General features: G+C 39.8%; 1 protein-coding gene and 1 pseudogene across 7 annotated transcripts; one reads left to right on the top strand and one right to left on the bottom strand.

The window, feature by feature from the left end:
- Positions 1-260: 260 nt before the first annotated feature.
- Positions 261-16,247, top strand: LOC107509719 (zinc finger protein 354B). Of its 7 annotated transcripts, none has more exons than XM_036224323.1 (5): positions 261-437; positions 1,435-2,200; positions 3,387-3,513; positions 4,243-4,338; positions 13,109-16,246. In XM_036224323.1, exons 2-5 carry the CDS (start codon positions 2,056-2,058, stop codon positions 14,688-14,690), a joined length of 1,950 nt encoding a protein of 649 aa, XP_036080216.1. In that variant the 5' UTR covers positions 261-437; positions 1,435-2,055; the 3' UTR covers positions 14,691-16,246. The 7 variants fall into 7 exon arrangements, with proteins under 7 accessions (XP_036080216.1, XP_036080218.1, XP_036080217.1 ...); XM_036224325.1 differs by having other exon boundaries at positions 1,435-1,512; positions 3,384-3,513; positions 13,105-16,244; XM_036224324.1 differs by having other exon boundaries at positions 261-469; positions 1,435-1,512; positions 3,384-3,513; positions 13,105-16,244.
- On the bottom strand, positions 8,533-9,203 carry LOC107509727 (annotated as a pseudogene).
- Positions 16,248-16,275: the final 28 nt, after the last annotated feature.

Below are 16,275 nucleotides of genomic sequence, written 5' to 3'. Positions count from 1 at the left end.
ATATAGATGCAGAGCTATAAGATAACGCCCTCAGAGAACCTCCCTTTACTTCCGGAGGAACCGGGAAACCAAGGCCCTGTAGCTCACACAGCGGGGCGCCGAGCCCAGACTTGGGTTCTGGGCACGTGACAGGCTCGCCAGTGTCCAGCGTCTCGTTGACAGGCGCAGAGAACTACATTTCCCAGAATCCTTGGGTCCTCGCGTGGACTACATTTCCCAAAGGCACTAGCGGCCTCCCCTGCCCCGCCCCTTGCCCTGCTCCTATGGGACCTACAGGGAGCGCTGGGCGTTTGTCTCCAGAAAGAGTGGCTCCCAGGCTTGACCCAACAGGAACCCCGACCCGAGGCTGCTGCACGGCTCAGGCAGGTCCGGAGCCTCCTCCTGCGGAGTGTCGCTGACGGAGGCACGGCCCCCAGAAGGCCCGAGGCTTGGGCTAGGTGAGCGTCGGATGTTCGGCGGGATGAGGCAGGTAGGACCCGGGCCTCGGGAGGATGCGGGGCACGGGCACACGAGCCAGGCTTTCGTTGGCGCAGGTGTGCCGAGAGCCCAGCCCCCCAGCTCTGTCCGCCTGCCTCCCGCGATCCCTCCCGCAGACGTGCGGCTGAATAAGGCAGGTCAGGCATTTAGTTCTCGGTGGCCCCAGGCCCCAGCCACCTTCCTGCTTCCTCCGACCGTTCCCAAAGCGCAACCTGCCTGGCACCTGCCGGCAGTCAGTGAAGGTGAGGAAATATAATTCCTCCCCTTACCGTCGCCACTGTCTTCCGAGGTGGCAGGCGTAACGATCTGTCTTCCTCGAGAAGAGAGTTGCTAGCTTCCCCAATGACAGAGCCAGTACAGGCACCCTGGTCTTTGGAGTCTGTGCCCATCCCTCAGACAGCAGCCCCTTCCTGCCACAGGAGAGCTGATGTTTCCCCTTTCTTAAATAGTTTTCTCTAATATCTGGAAATGATTCCTTGACAGGAGGGGGAGAAAGTGGGTGGGAAAAATTTGCGGTGAAGAGTTGTTACATGCACTCAAGTGGGGTTATAGTGGATGACCGGGGTGCGCCGTGCAGGAACCTGGTGCACCCTCATTGGCTGTGGAAGCAAGTTGCTCCCACTCCGCCCTCAGTTTCATGATCTATAACTGGGGGTACTGACGATGCCAGCAGTGCTGTGGGACTAAACGGTGTGAGCGGTGCCTGGCTTAGTAAGTTGCTGCTGCTGCTGCTGCTGCTGCTGCTAGACGCCTAAGTCCTTTATCTCTGAAAAGTTGGGGCCTGGACCAAAGTAGACCAGTCCTTCTCTCTGGTCTTGCCTGCTCCTAGCTCTTCCTGACGTCCCTCTCTGAGAGCACAGGGCATCATTCTCAGCTAATGGAAGGATCTGAAAGCTGGTGACTCTAAGGGGTGGAAGGAAGAAGGGGCGTCTCCCTCCTGGCTCCTTTTTCTTTCAGATCTGCCTTCTGTGACCGTGCCCATCCTTAGGGGAACTAGCCCAGAAAGAGGACATGGCTACTGAAACAAGGTCTCAGGTGAGTTCATTGTGTCTCAGGCCTTAGGGACAGATTGTTTGTTTGTTTGTTGTTTTTCCTCCAGCTGAAGTTCTGTTCCCAAGACAGTCTTCTCCAGGATTTGGAGCCAAGTCCCTTTCCCTTTAAAGAGTCGGTCCCCCAGGGTGGGTGGTGGACTCTGTCCTGCATGCCTGCCTCTACAACTGCAGCCTGTGTCCAGTGTTTCCCTTCATTTTTCTAACACTCTTTTATTCATTAATCTCAACTCACTGCTTGATTGCTAATTTGACAGGTGAGATGCCATGCATCTCATATCACTTGCGGACAGAACATACAAACATCATTCTTGGCAGAGTTCCTTTCTGGCCCTGCCTCCTTCGCTCAGCCCATATCCCGCACAACCCTTGGCCAGAATGCTTTTCTTTTTCTTTCTGCCCCTGAGAATCCTCATGATACCTTCCCCAGGCTTCTCTCACCCACAGTTTTTATTTTGTTCTCCCTCTTAACCCTGTGGATCACATTACTTGCTTCTACCATGCTCTTGAAAACTGATCTTGACCTGCCATGTTCATCTTTATGTGTGGGAATGAGCAAGGGACCTTATCCAGTGAGCTGATGCGTGAACGAAGGGCAGCCATGTTGGAGAGGCACAGCTGGAGCAGTCTTTTAACTCTGGGGGCAGAGACAAAACTCCTCAAGAAGCAGCAGGGTAGGTTCAGTGGGCCATCGGTACTGGAGAGGCGGTGTATACAGTACTTAGGAAGTGGGGCTTTGGGGCCAGACGGCAGGTTTGAACCCATATCCTTCATTGCCATTTATGGGCCTTCAACAAATGCCTCCACCTCTGGGCACCGAGTTGCTCTCTTGCCCAGAACATTCTCTGTCCTCATGTGTGAGTAGATCCCATAGGCATTCTTGCCCACCTCACCTGATGCCCATCCATCAATGATGCGGGGACCCGAGTGTAAAACTCACCAACAGGACCTTTGTGACCAGAGAGAGAATATACCAAGGATTGAGTCAAAAGAAAACTCTAATTACTGTCCTGCTTCTGTCACTAATACATTATGTGATCTGGGGTCTCAAGTGCCCTGGACCTTGTGTTCCTCATCTCTAAAATAAGGGTCGACCCTGTAGGCAGTGCACCATCCTGTCCAGCTGCACATTTTCTTTCATTGTTCAAATTATTTCATATGTTTTCCTTGTCTGCCTATCGAATTGTAAATTCTTTGAAAGCAAATATCATTTCTTATATTCCTCCCCTGAATGCAAATAATTTAATGCTTTTTTTATGAAGTATAGCATGATCATGGTAAAAATTTTAAAGGATAAAATATGTACACATATATGTATGTAAATGTATATATATGTGTGTGCATATATATGTATGTTTGTGGATATATACATGTGTATTTGTATGTACATTTTTTTATATCTATAAAAAAAGTAAAATTACCCATAATCCCCCTATCTGGAGATAATCGCTGTCAGTCATTTCTTATGCATCTCTCAGCATCAATTTCTATGTACATATATATATTTTTTTCAAAAATGGAACAAACTACACAATGATATATAACCCATTTTCTGTACTTCACTACAGAGGATATCTTTTTAACTCAACAAATATTATCAAATCACCATCGGGAAGATTATTCTCATTAATACTCCCACTAATGCCCTTGAATATCTTCACACGTCTCCTAAAATGTTGAACAGACAGCCTGGTTTATACTTCATGCTGCTTGTATATATTTTGTCACTGGTTGATTGTTCATTAAACAAATGACCTGGAACCTTCAGAACCCAGAAAAATATCAGAAGCATTTCATGGTGGACCAGAATCTGCCTCCCCACTGCCACCTTCTTCACTCTGTGATGGCTTGTCTTAGCAGGTATCAGTGACGTTCGAGGATGTGGCTGTGCTCTTTACGCGGGACGAGTGGAGGAAGCTGCATCCTTCTCAGAGGAGCTTGTACCAGGATGTGATGCTGGAGAACTATGGTCACCTGGTCTCACTGGGTAAGGAAGCTTTCCCATAGGTACAGAATTCAGAAGTGGGGATAACTCAGTACCTGCTTCCCTGGCTAAAAGCCCTGGATCCTCAGAAACTTGAGCTGAGTGTTGCCTGATGATGTGCAAGTTGGATCTGCATAAATAAACATGAAAACCTTTCCTCGTTATAGACGTGGAATCGTCCATGGGGGGGGGGACAGTTTGCACTGTTGCACACTAGAAGCTCCCCTGTAGTTCAGGCATCATTTCCCTCTGTAATTGTTCTGTATTTGCTTGCTCACTGCTCAGTGGGCAGTGCCCCTCAGCCCTCTCTGTGGACCTGACACTTGCCTTTCCCCATTCTCTTTTCAGCCAGGTAGACATCGCACAGTCCATCTTTGAAAGGGAGTCAGATAGTGTATTCTTGTTTTGCACAGGCTACTCGGGACAGAATCCTTGCCACAGATACCTGTTCACAGATTTTAATTCAGTCTGTACATCTTGCATACTCCATCCTCTGTTGAAAGCCCTATTAATCAAGCTGCGTGTTTGTCTTATTTCCCTAACATACAACTAACTAATTATTCTACACATCCCTTCCTTTTCCCTCTGACACCCTCACATTGTGGGGCCCAACTTGAGCACTGCGCAGGGGCTCTTAGTGCCACCACGAGTGTTCCCCTCAGATCTGGGATAGCTCATTGTGTCCAAACAAAACCAAGTCTTGTTTTTTTCTTTTCTTTCCTCTGTGGGCAGGACTCCCACTTTTCAAACCCAAAGTGATCTCCTTGCTGCAGCAAGGCGAAGAGCCCTGGAAGGTCGAGGAAGGAAGTCCTGGTTGCTCTTGGCTGGGTGAGTGGGGAACTGAGGTGCAGGAATTGCCACAGGCAAAGGTCTGGTCAATGAGTGCACGAAATGTTGTGGCAGGAGGCAGGGTGTTGGTCCGGAAAGTTTCTCCCAAGTTCTTGGTCCTCCGGAAATGATGGGAGAGGAGACACTAAGGCCATAGACATGGGGGGTCCTCTTTTTTTCTGGTTATCACTTCGCAAATGAATTTCTCAGGATCTCTTATTCTTTCCTCTTGTTGCAGAAAAGGGCTACATTTTCATGTAGTCATTCAGCAAATGTGGTGTATTTAAGGAACTGCAGATTATTCATTCTTACTGGGACTCAGGGTATGTACATGGGGTAAGAAGAAGGGGAGAAAGGAAAGGATTTTAGAAAACTAGGTAGAGGCCACGTTATAGTGCTTTGATGCAGTTCTTAGAGATAGGAACTGCAAATAGTTAAAGGATTTTAAAATGAAGAATTATATCATCCTTGCTATTTTAGAAAAATTGGTCTGAATCAGAAACAGGGTAAGCGTCCTTCAGTACAGTCACAGTTGAAGAAGCTGTAGTATGTCCCCACTCTGGCATACGGCACCACGGTCAGAAAGAGGACACTGACAGAGCTCCCTCCAAGGCCCATTAAGGACTAAAGCAAGTTCTAGAGTGTTATTTTGATGTGGCACCATTTATATTTAAAGAAAATTACATGGGTGTTTGTCTATAGGTATAATATGCATGACAAGTACAGAGAGAAAGGGGCACAGCTTAGCTGGTAATGGTAGTTACGTTTGGAGTGAGATCGAGAATGAGCAGGGTGAAAGGGAACTTGATTTACATGTAATCTTTTAATTTGTCACAAAGAATAATTCATTAAGTCCTTAGTTGAACTTAACAAGAATGATCACGTTGGAAGAATTGCAGGATAGATTTAAAGTGAGGCAAAAAGAGGCAAAACTAGATGTGAAAAGTTTCTGGAGATTATTGCATAATGTAGGCAAGACGTGACTAGGACCTGAACAAAGGTACATGTGGTGGCATTCAGGAGGAATGAGGAGGGGCCCTTGTTAAGGGTATAAGGTGAGTTCAGTGTGGGATGGGTGTCACTTGAGATGTGAGTGAAATACTCGGGTTGAGGTTGCTGGGGGACAGTTGTATAAGGTATACGTGGGTGGGAATGCAAGGGCGGTTAGGGAGCCATCAGTACAAAGGTGGCATTTGAAGCCTTGAGCTGACCAGGTGGGAACAGCAAAGGACAGAATCCCTGGAAACCTCAACATGTACAAGGTGGGTTAGGAAGAATCAGGGGAGAGAAATGGAAGAGGTGGCTTTGGTGGAAATTGAGGACAGAAAGACACAGGTCCTGCTCTGGTGGAGCTCACCGTCAGGTGGGAGGGCACAGCGGGTAGGGTTGCCAGGGATGCAGGGATGCGTGCTAGTTTGTGGCGTGTTCTGGGATGGACAGTGATAGCATTCACTGATGGCGACACAGATTGAGGGGATGGTATAAATTTGATTTCTTATTTCTAGAGGGAATTCTACTTTTTGTAAAAAAAGTTTTTGAGATAATTGTAGATTCACCTGCAAATATCAGAAATCATACAGAGATCCCATTAGTCTTTTATACAGTTCCAAACCTATAATGCAACGTTACAAGCAAGATATTGATATTGATACAGTAAAGATACAGAATTTCTTATGTCACCATAAGGATTTTTCCCGTTACCCATTTTTAGACACACCCACTTCTCTCTTGTTCTCTCTCTGTTCCCCACATCCCCTTGCCCTTAACCCTTCGTAACCACTAACCCATTAACATAATTTTGTCATTTCAAGGATATTATGTAAATGGAATCATACAATGTATAACCTTTTAGGATTTTTTTTTCCACTCAACACAATTCTCTGGGAGTTTATCCAAGTGTTTGCCTGTATCAATAATTAATTCCTGATCGCTGAATGATGTGGATATACCACAGTTTATATAACCGTTCACTAGTTGAAGGACATCTGGATTGTTTCTAGTTTTTGACAATTACAAATAAAGTTGCTATAAACATTCTTGTGCAGGTTTTTTTGCAAAAATGAGTTTTCTTTTGTCTGTGATAAATGCCCAAGAGTGTAATTGCTGGGTGTTATGGTATTGCATGTTTAGTTTTATTTTTATAGTTCATGAGATTTATACTATTTATTAAGCAAATATTTAATTTAGTAAACAAATTGATGCAAAAAGAAAAACCCATACAATATCATGAGACAGTTTAAATATTCATGGTGATTATAGATTTGAATTGCAGTTTCCCTTTCAAAGATCAGGGCATCTAGACTATTTAACCCACTACATTATTATCTTTGAATATCATGAAACTGCCCCCAAAAGATGAGATTTTAAAAAGGAAAATGATGGTTTTAAAGTAAAAGTGACTCTTCCCCTCATTTCAAAAACACAGGATTTTCCTAAAATGTCAAGTAGAAAGGGTAAGTACATAGAAAAAACACTTCTCATCTTAACTAAGCAAACTTGAAAGAAATCTTTAATTATATACAGAACTAAAATAAATCCATGCATATTTTTAAAAGTGACTTGTTTACCTTTTCGTCTTTTTTATTAATATAAATTTCCTAATATATATCATAATGCTTTCAAGATACGTAACATATAAAGCAAGGTCGATTTTATCAGTAATTTCTGTTGAAAGAGTGTGGGGGGAAACTTAAGGTATAACCCTACAGAAAAGCAAAGCAAACTATGAAATGAGGAATAATCTTGATGCTCTCAAAATAGAAATGTATGACTTTAAAATAGTAGGCTGCCTAACTAATCCAGACAGAGGGGAAAGCAGGAAAGGATGAGGCAGGAAATAACATCTGGAACTAAGAAGACTAACTGCTGAAATCATTTACCTTTTCTTCAACTTCTCTTTTGACTTCTCGTGAAGTATAAAGGTAATGAAAGGCAACTCATTCCCAGTGCAGAGTCAATAAATAATAAAATAGAAAAACTTATCCCTCACTATGTTCCATTAACATTTCACCTATAAAAATGAAAATAAATATAGGAAAAAATGCTCTTCCACCTCAAATGATTTAAAGACAGTCATGGTTTAAACCAATCTCTTAACTATAAAAGTAACATTCCATTCGAAAAGAATGGTCTGAGAAGGGAGAAAATAGATAGCTATTTTAAGCTCCACATAAATCTTTTACTCATGTAATAACCTTCAGTTACCTTTTACGTACAGAAACATTTCCTCTTTAATCATTTAAAATCACATGCAAAAAGATGAATGAAGTATCCCCCATAGCGCAGATGTCGAAAAAAAGGCAGGAAAAGGACTAAATGACATAAAATAGGTTATGCCACTACAACCTGGAAACAAAGACTAACCTGCTCCTCTAGAAATGTGTTATAAACACACTAATAAATATCAGTGAGATGATTAAATACTAAACCTGGTCTTATTGGCCACATAAATTAAGGTGGAAGGGGAGGCACTTGACCAAAAGTACTTAAAATAAAACTTGAATCCTTTTTCTAGAAGATTCCTTAAATCTCACTTTCTACTTTTTGCACTAATTTACACAGGCCATATTAGCATTTACTATGTAACATTAAAGTTTCCAGTTAAGAAACCCAATTAAGAAACTGGTCACCAGTGAGATAAGGAGCACCGGAGCAGGAGTAAGGGGAGGCAGCCTGCTGAGGTAGAAAACAGAGGGCAAAGACAGAAGAGGCTGGGTCCTTTATGGTGCACTGTTTGTGGAACCATCTACATCCAGACTTTTTGTCATAAGATAATTAAATGTCTTTGTTTGTTTAGACCAAAAAAGAAAAAAAGAAAAAGGAGAGAGAGAGAGAGAGAGAGAGAGAGAGAGAGAGAGAGAGAGAGAGAGAGAGAGGAAGGAAGGAAGGAAAGGAAAGAAAGAAAAGAAAGAAGAAAGAAAGAAAGAAAGAAAGAAAGAAAGAAAGAAAGAAAGAAAGAAAGAGAAAGGAAGGAAGGAAGGAAGGAAGGAAGGAAGGAAGGAGGAAGGAAGGAAGGAAGGAAGGAAGGAAAAAACTGGTTACAAACTTTTGTATAGGATTCATCAAAAACATTTTTTTTCTTGGAACAAAAATAGTTAAAAACTTGGGTTTTATAAAGAGATTTGAATGAACATGGAGCTACACAGATACAAAAAGCTGAAGTAACTGAAATTATTTCACAGCCTGTGGTCTTCATCAAGATCTCAGAGTACTCAAAAGTTCTTTGACCCTTTCAACCAGGCTGGTTTGTCTGTCTTCAAAGTCTTCGTTAACATCCAGTGTTAAGATTGGCACCTCTTATAGATAATCAAAGTTGGTTTTCAGTGTTCTATGCAAGAGCCAGCTTTCAAAGTGGTTATTCATCTAGTCATTCATGTCTTGATAAATTGTCCACTCTGTTTCATTCATGCAGTCAGATTTATACAAATTAGATGCAAAAAAATACCTGTCACTATACACAGGTTGTTCAAAAAATAATACCGCTTTCTTCCCCTCTTTGAGTTTGCCAGTGAGAGAGGCAAGCTGAGCTCATATTGGACTGTGGCAGGCATATGATGGAAGGTATAAGACCATCCTTTAGGTTTCTCATACATCACCTGAAGAAGATTCTCACCACTTTTCTGAGATGTTGTCAGTTCTTAAAATTCATTTCAATGTACATCACTTTGAACATTGCACTATCTGGGAACAAATTCAGGAACCATTTACCAATCCTCATGGACTTGTTTAAGAATATTCACTTTAAGGATATTCACAAATCTTGACTTCCCTGCAGCAATGTTCCCTTCAATGGACATTTTCTTGATGTGAGTCCCCTCGAAGCTGTTCACAGGAGATAGGCAGCTCCTCTTTGGTGGGGTGGCCATTCCCTCCATTTTGTGGTGGCCCCAACACATCGGGCAGGGATGGCTGGGAAGTGTCCACAGGTGCCTGGGCTGCCGCCATCCCCAAATGTGGCCTTACCTGCAGGCTGGACTCCAGTAGATGGCAGGCTCTCTACTAAGTCTCCTAATTTGATTTTCACTCACGGAGTCAGAGCCTGATGGGGGGTGGGGGGTGGGGGGTGGGCAGGCCTCCGGCAGGCCACCCGCCCAGGCCGGAAACTACATGCTTAGTTTTTAAAGGCACAGCCAAATTGTCTTCCAGAGGGGCTGTATCATTTTACATTCCACCAGCAATGTAGCAACATCTAAGTGATCCAATTTTTGCAACCTTGTCAACATTTTGTGTTGTCACAATTTTTTATTTTAGCCATTCTGATAGATGTATGGTCATACATGTTGTGATTTTAATTTGCAAGTTCCTAAGGGCTAACGATATTGAGCATATTTCTGTGTGGCTGTTTTGCCGTCTGTATATCTTCTTGGGTGAAATGTTTGCACACGTCTTTTGTCCATTTTCTAATTGTATTGTTTGGTTTTCTATTGTTGAGTTTTGAGAGTTTTTTATATTATTCTAGATAGTAGTCATTTGACTGATAAGGGGTTTGCAAATATTTTCTCCTAGTCTTTAGTTTCTGTTCATCCTCTTAATCATGTCTTGGGGAATAAAAGTTTTCATTTTGATAAGGTCCAGTTTAAAAATGCCTCCTTTTACGGATTATCCCTTTGGTGTCAAATTTGAGAATTCTCTGCCTATCCTTTGGTCTTAAAAATGTTCTTCTCTGTTTTGTCTAAAAGTGCTACAGTTTTACATTGTACTTTTATGTCCATGATCCTTTTTTAGTTAATTTTTGTATTAAATGTAGGGTTATGTTGAGATTCTTACTGTCTGTCTGTCCGTCTGTTTCAGTCTGTCGTCCTCTTCCCTCCCCTCCCCTCCCCTCTTCTCTCCTCTTTGCCTACAGACATTCAGTTGTCCTAGCATTATTTGTCGAAGAAGCTATCTTTCTTCCACTCAATTTCTTTGCACCTTTGTCAAAAATTAATTACATGCATTTGTACGTCTGTTCCTATTTCACTGACCTACATGTCTGCCTCTCCACTCTCATCATGGTGTTGATTACTGTAACTATATATAGGTCGTAATATTGAGTGGATTGATTATTCCCACTTTATTCTTTTTTAAAGTTCTTTTAGCTATTCCAGTTTCTTTGCTTTTCCATATAAATTTTAGAATAATCTTGTCTATAGCTACAAAAAAACCTTGCTGAGATGTTGATAAGACTTGCAGTAAACTTGTGTATTGATTTGGGGGTAATTGAGATCTTTACCATGCTGAATCTTCCAATCCATGAACATAGTATAACTTTTTATTTATTTCGTTCTTTAAATTCTTTCATCAGTGTTATATAGTTTTCACCATATAAGTCCTGTATGTATTTTGTTAACTTTATACGTAAATATTTCTGAGCAATTATAAATGGTGTTATAATTTCAATGTCCACATGTTCATTGCTAGTATATGGAAATATTGGGTTTTGTATGTTTATCTTATATACTGTGACTTTTCTTAACTCTCTTATTGGTTCTAGGAAATGTTTGGTAGATTCCTTGGGATTCTCTATGTACTGTCACCTACAAATAGGGATAGTTTTATTTCTTCTTTTCTGACCTGTATACCTTTTATTTCTTATCTTGCCATATTGTACTAACTAGACATGCAATACTGTACTGAATAAGAGTGGTAAGAACAGACATTCTTGGTAATGCTGTCCACCTAAGATATTGTTCCTGATCTTAGGTGGACAGCATTACCTTTACTATTAAGTATAATGTTAGCTATAGGTTTTTGCAGATCTCTTTATCAAGTTGATTACATGTATAACCTATTGGTTAAAAGAGATTTAATAGGTATACCGACCAAATGCAGTGGCGAACCTTGATTGTTTTATAATTGAAAACATTTACGAGGCAATAAGAAAAATTTAAACACTGCCTGTATATAAGATGTTATTAGAGAATAGTGTTAATTTAGTTGTCTGTGATTTATTTTATTTTATTTTATTTTTGTTTTTAAAAAGCTCTTATCTTTGAGAAATGCAATTGGAAGTATTTATGGATGAAATGATATGATTTTGGGATTTGCTTTAGCAGTCTGACGGAGGAGGGGTGGAACTTATACATGAAAGTGTTGGTGGTTGTTGAAGCTGGCTTTAGAGGTTCATAGTACAATTCTTTCTGCTCTTATATATGTTGAAAATTTACATGGTAGTTTTAAAAAATTAGTTACCAAAAACAAAATTTCTAGACCAGCATTTCGTTTTTTCTACTAAGGCAAAGGATGTTCACAAATGAGCAATACCCCCATCATGGTGTTAGGTATAACTCCTAGCATACTAATTGTAATTCTCTCATTTCTCTGGTTCTCAAGAGAACCTTGTGAGACTGCAAATGAAAGTCATGTTTTTATCAAGGTATAACTTTGACTCTGACAGATTATTGGATAAATTGAAGAAATATTTTAGGAAATAAAGCCCAAAAGGTTTCTGGGGTCAAAAAATACTGATTCTGCCTTCAACTCTCACGCCGTCCCTTAATCTAGTATTGGGGAAAAGTTTTTTAAAAATCTCCTGCCAATCCAGAAAATCCTCTCCAAAGGGCAGAAAATATTGTTACTATTGAATAAGCATTAAACCAGATTGCCACGTGCATGACAGGTAATTGCTAATGAGATTACAAGAACAGAAAGAAACATACTCTTTTTAAAGTAGTTCAGGAGATACATTTATATACATGTTCTCAAGATTAATAGTAATTTATCCTCATTTAAGAGGTACGTAACAGTTAGCTGTACATTCTTTCATATTCACCCCAGATTCGCCTGGCAGTTGGGCTAACTATCTGTGCTAGCTAATTGTCTTTATCCTAAGAAGTATGTGTCTGTGGGGACTTCTAGTATCATAGAATAAGCAGGTAGTCACAGTTCAGATCTATGCACATAGGCTAAATGTCCCATGTGGCAGGGAGATAGGAGCACTGTCAGTTTTGATGTTTACTTTACAAAGGCACAGCTCTCAAGCTCTTAAGAAAAAAACATTCCTGGGTGGTGATGTTCACAGAGGCTTTAAAAGATTTACATAATATCAAAGGCATAAAGGAAGGATTTACAAATACAATTATCTCAAAGAAAAATTTCTCTAGTGTTTCTTCATTAAATAAGATACTGGTTTAGAACTATAAAGGATATGTATTTTATCATGTTGAGGAAGTATCCCTCAATTCCTATTTTTTTTTGAGCATTTTTATTATCCCTGGTGCTGATTTTTTAAAGGCTTTCTCATTGTCTCTAAATATACTCATAATTTTCCCCCTTAGATATGTACATTATAATGTACTATAGTAAGTGGTATAATAAGAATGAATTGTTGGAGCTCTGTTAAGAAAGACTGTGCAGAAGAGTTAATACTGGAACTGAATCTGAGGATACAGAGAAGTCTGCCATGTAGGAAAAGGGAAGAAAGACATTCAAGATTAGAAATAATTGCAGAAGTTAAACCAATGTTATGGAGATGATTTATGAGCCTATCATAGGCTTTGGATACCAGACTACATTTCCTAATTCATGCTTTTCCTCTAATCCCTTCTCTCCATTCATTCCTATAGTCTCACCTTCTTTAAATGAGCTTACTCTAGTTTTGTATTCACCCAAATCCTTAAAGCCTTCATCTATTATTTTTATACAATATTACTACCTATTTTTTCCTTTTGCTAGTATATTTTAGCCAGAAAGCAAGCCCCTGTTTAGATATCAATATTTATTCTTTGTATATATTTAGTCTCATCCAATTGTGTGAATCATTGGCAGTTTCTTTCCTTTTTTTTCCAGGAAGTAAGAGCACTCCTACAACCACAAAGTCAACCCAAACACAAGACTCATCATTTTGGGGGCTGATAAGGAAAAGACTCAAAAGAGATGAACCCTGGAACTTCTTATCAGAAAAACCCTGCATTTACGAGGACAAATTAAAGAAACAGAAGGACAAAAATGATAGTTTACAAATAATTTCAATCGCCCATACGAAAATCCTCCCTGTAGAAAAAAGCCATAAAAATAGTGACTTTGGCCAAAATTTCAGCCTGAAGTCAGTCTTTGTTAAACAACAGAAAGTTTCTAGAGAAAGAATACCCTCAAAATATGAAATACAAAGAAGTAGCTTAGAGCAGAACTCAAATTTACTTAACCAAACAAAAATCAAGACAGTAGAGAAATGCTATAAATGTAATATATGTGAAAAAGCCTTTAATCACAGTTCATCCCTTCGTAAACATCAGAAAAACCATACTGGAGAGAGATTATTTAAATGTAAAGAATGTTTGAAAGCCTTCAGCCAAAGTTCAGCTCTTATTCAACATCAAAGAACTCATACTGGAGAGAAACCCTATATATGTAAAGAATGTGGAAAAGCCTTCAGCCATAGTGCATCCCTTTGTAAACACCTAAGAACCCATACTGTGGAAAAATCCTATAGATGTAAAGAATGTAGTAAATCCTTCAGCAGAAGGTCTGGCCTTTTTATACATCAAAAAATCCATTCTCAAGAAAATCCCCATAGATACAATCTGGGTAGGAAGGCATCCAGTTGTGGCACACCCCTTCCTGGATGTCAGAAAATGCATCTCAGAAAGAAGTCCTATTTATGCAATGAATGCGGCAACACTTTTAAGTCTAGCTCATCCCTTTGTTATCATCAGAGAATTCATACAGGGGAGAAACCTTTTAAATGTGGGGAGTGTGGGAGAGCCTTCAGTCAGAGCGCCTCTCTTATTCAACATGAAAGAATTCACACTGGAGAAAAGCCCTATAGATGTAATGAATGTGGAAAAGGCTTCACATCTGTTTCACGACTTAATAGACACCAACTAATTCATACTGGAGAAAAATTGTATAATTGTAACGAATGTGGTAAAGCCTTAAGTTCCCACTCAACACTTATTATTCATGAGAGAATTCACACTGGGGAGAAACCATGCAAGTGTAAAGTGTGTGGGAAAGCCTTTCGACAGAGTTCAGCTCTCATCCAGCACCAGAGGATGCACACTGGAGAGAGACCCTATAAATGCAGTGAATGTGGGAAGACCTTCAGGTGCAACTCATCCCTTAGTAATCACCAGAGGATTCATACAGGAGAGAAACCTTATCTATGTCTGGAATGTGGGATATCTTTTGGCCAAAGTGCAGCTCTTATTCAGCATCAAAGGATTCATACAGGAGAGAAACCCTTTAAATGTAATACATGTGGGAAAAGGTTTAGACAGAGCTCATCACTTATTGCACATCAACGAATTCATACTGGAGAGAAACCCTATGAATGTAATGCATGTGGGAAACTCTTCAGCCAGAGGTCATCCCTTACTAATCATTATAAAATTCACATTGAAGAGAACCCCTTGAAAGTAAATTTGCATGTGTGAAAGCCTTAAACCAAAGCTCATCAGAGTATACATACTTGAGATTGATTTAATTAATGTAATGACTATGAGAAAACTTTCTATTTTAATTCCTCATCGGGTATCACATTCTAAGGGTAACTTTGACTATGCAAAAATATTGGGAAAACTTTTATACCTGTCAGTCACTTTTAAATATCCTGAGACAAATAAATCAGAACTGCAGATATTGATTTTGGCCATTTATAAGCTGAAAGGTAGAGTTTTTCTGTCTTTATACAGCATTATATGCTATATGTGATATGTAAACGTGAGAAATATCTGAGTTAGGGACACTGGATTTCTCAACAGAAAGACAACAACTATATAAGCTATTAACATATTTATTACAACTAACATTTTAATAACAAACAATTGATCTTAAAATATATGCATTTTTACAGCAAAGGACCAAATAATAGATTTAAAAAAGAAAACCTGTAAACTACCTCGCTCTCTGGAATTTGCCTTTTCCTAAACTGTTGTCAAACTTTGTGTGTGGTTTTCATTAAAGAAGGAAAAAAAAAAGTCTGTTCTCTTCCCCCTTTATTTTTCTAGTTAGTTCCAAACTATACCTAGCAATCTCTCAAAATTTTTACAATTTCTAATTTTGTTCTCAGAAATATTTTTCTTCATTGCCTCTAAGTCATATTTATTGTGGCTTTTATGTTTTGAACAACAGGTTAGATAATTTAAGTAGAAAAAAGTGCCATTTGATTAGGCCATCCGTTCAAGGTTTAAACTATTAATATTTCCTTAGTTGGCTGCAAAAAAAAAATCCTAAGGCTAAGAAATAGTTTAAAGAACCTATCACCTGTGGCAAAGTTTTGAAAAGGAATCATTTTTATGAAATAAAAGCATGTTTTCCAAATTTGAGGTTGTCTAGTTTTCAGACTGCAAAGAAAAATGAAAGAAGGAGAATAATTCTAAACTGTGGAACTGGTTTACTCAGTAAATGTTTAACCCCAAATCTGAGCGAAGTATTCTCCCAGGCACCGTAAATTGTACATAAGAAACTGGGCCCTGTCTTCAGGAAGTCATGAATTACAGGGGCAAGAGGATGAGGTTGAAGGGAATAACAACTGAGTAAGCAGAGTACAGTGTGTTAAAGCATTTCACAGGGAGATAGATGTTCTGATGATACTATGTTACAGAACATGCATGTTGTAGAGATTTACACAGGATATGGACAGAAGGAAAGGGGCATAACCAAAGGAACTTGGAGAGACCAGAGTTAGTACCCCAGAAACAATGTCTGGGCCCATTTTTGGAAGGATAATACAAATTCTCCAGAGTGAGATGAGTACTTCGAAGAGAGGGAACCACATATACAGAGGTACAGATGGGTGACAGCATGGCATGTTCATAAAACACCTATTAAGTAATGATAAGAATGTGTCAAAGCTTGGAAGGCAGAGGCCAAAACACCAAAGGTTTCATTTGTCATTCTAAATAGTTTGACTTTGATTCTAAAATTTATGGAACCATTGAAAGATTTCATATGAGCAAAATTGTTCTGACAATAATGTGTAAAGAATGAATTTAAGGGGTTGAAGACAGCTGAACAGAC

The sequence above is a fragment of the Rousettus aegyptiacus genome, unplaced genomic scaffold (assembly GCF_014176215.1).
Source record: "Rousettus aegyptiacus isolate mRouAeg1 unplaced genomic scaffold, mRouAeg1.p scaffold_m13_p_7, whole genome shotgun sequence".
Taxonomy (NCBI): domain Eukaryota; kingdom Metazoa; phylum Chordata; class Mammalia; order Chiroptera; family Pteropodidae; genus Rousettus; species Rousettus aegyptiacus.
The sequence above is the reverse complement of the archived record's forward strand: the minus strand, read 5'-3'. Positions and strand labels throughout refer to the sequence as shown.

What these genes read in the sequence shown, in the direction of transcription:
- LOC107509719 (XM_036224323.1), top strand. Translation starts at nt 2,056, where the DNA reads ATGTTCATCTTTATGTGTGGGAATGAGCAAGGGACCTTATCCAGTGAG. An exon ending in TGGTCACCTGGTCTCACTGG is followed by an intron (nt 3,514 to 4,242) that starts GTAAGGAAGCTT and finishes CTCTGTGGGCAG; the next exon opens with GACTCCCACTTTTCAAACCC. An exon ending in TCCTGGTTGCTCTTGGCTGG is followed by an intron (nt 4,339 to 13,108) that starts GTGAGTGGGGAA and finishes TTTTCCAGGAAG; the next exon opens with TAAGAGCACTCCTACAACCA.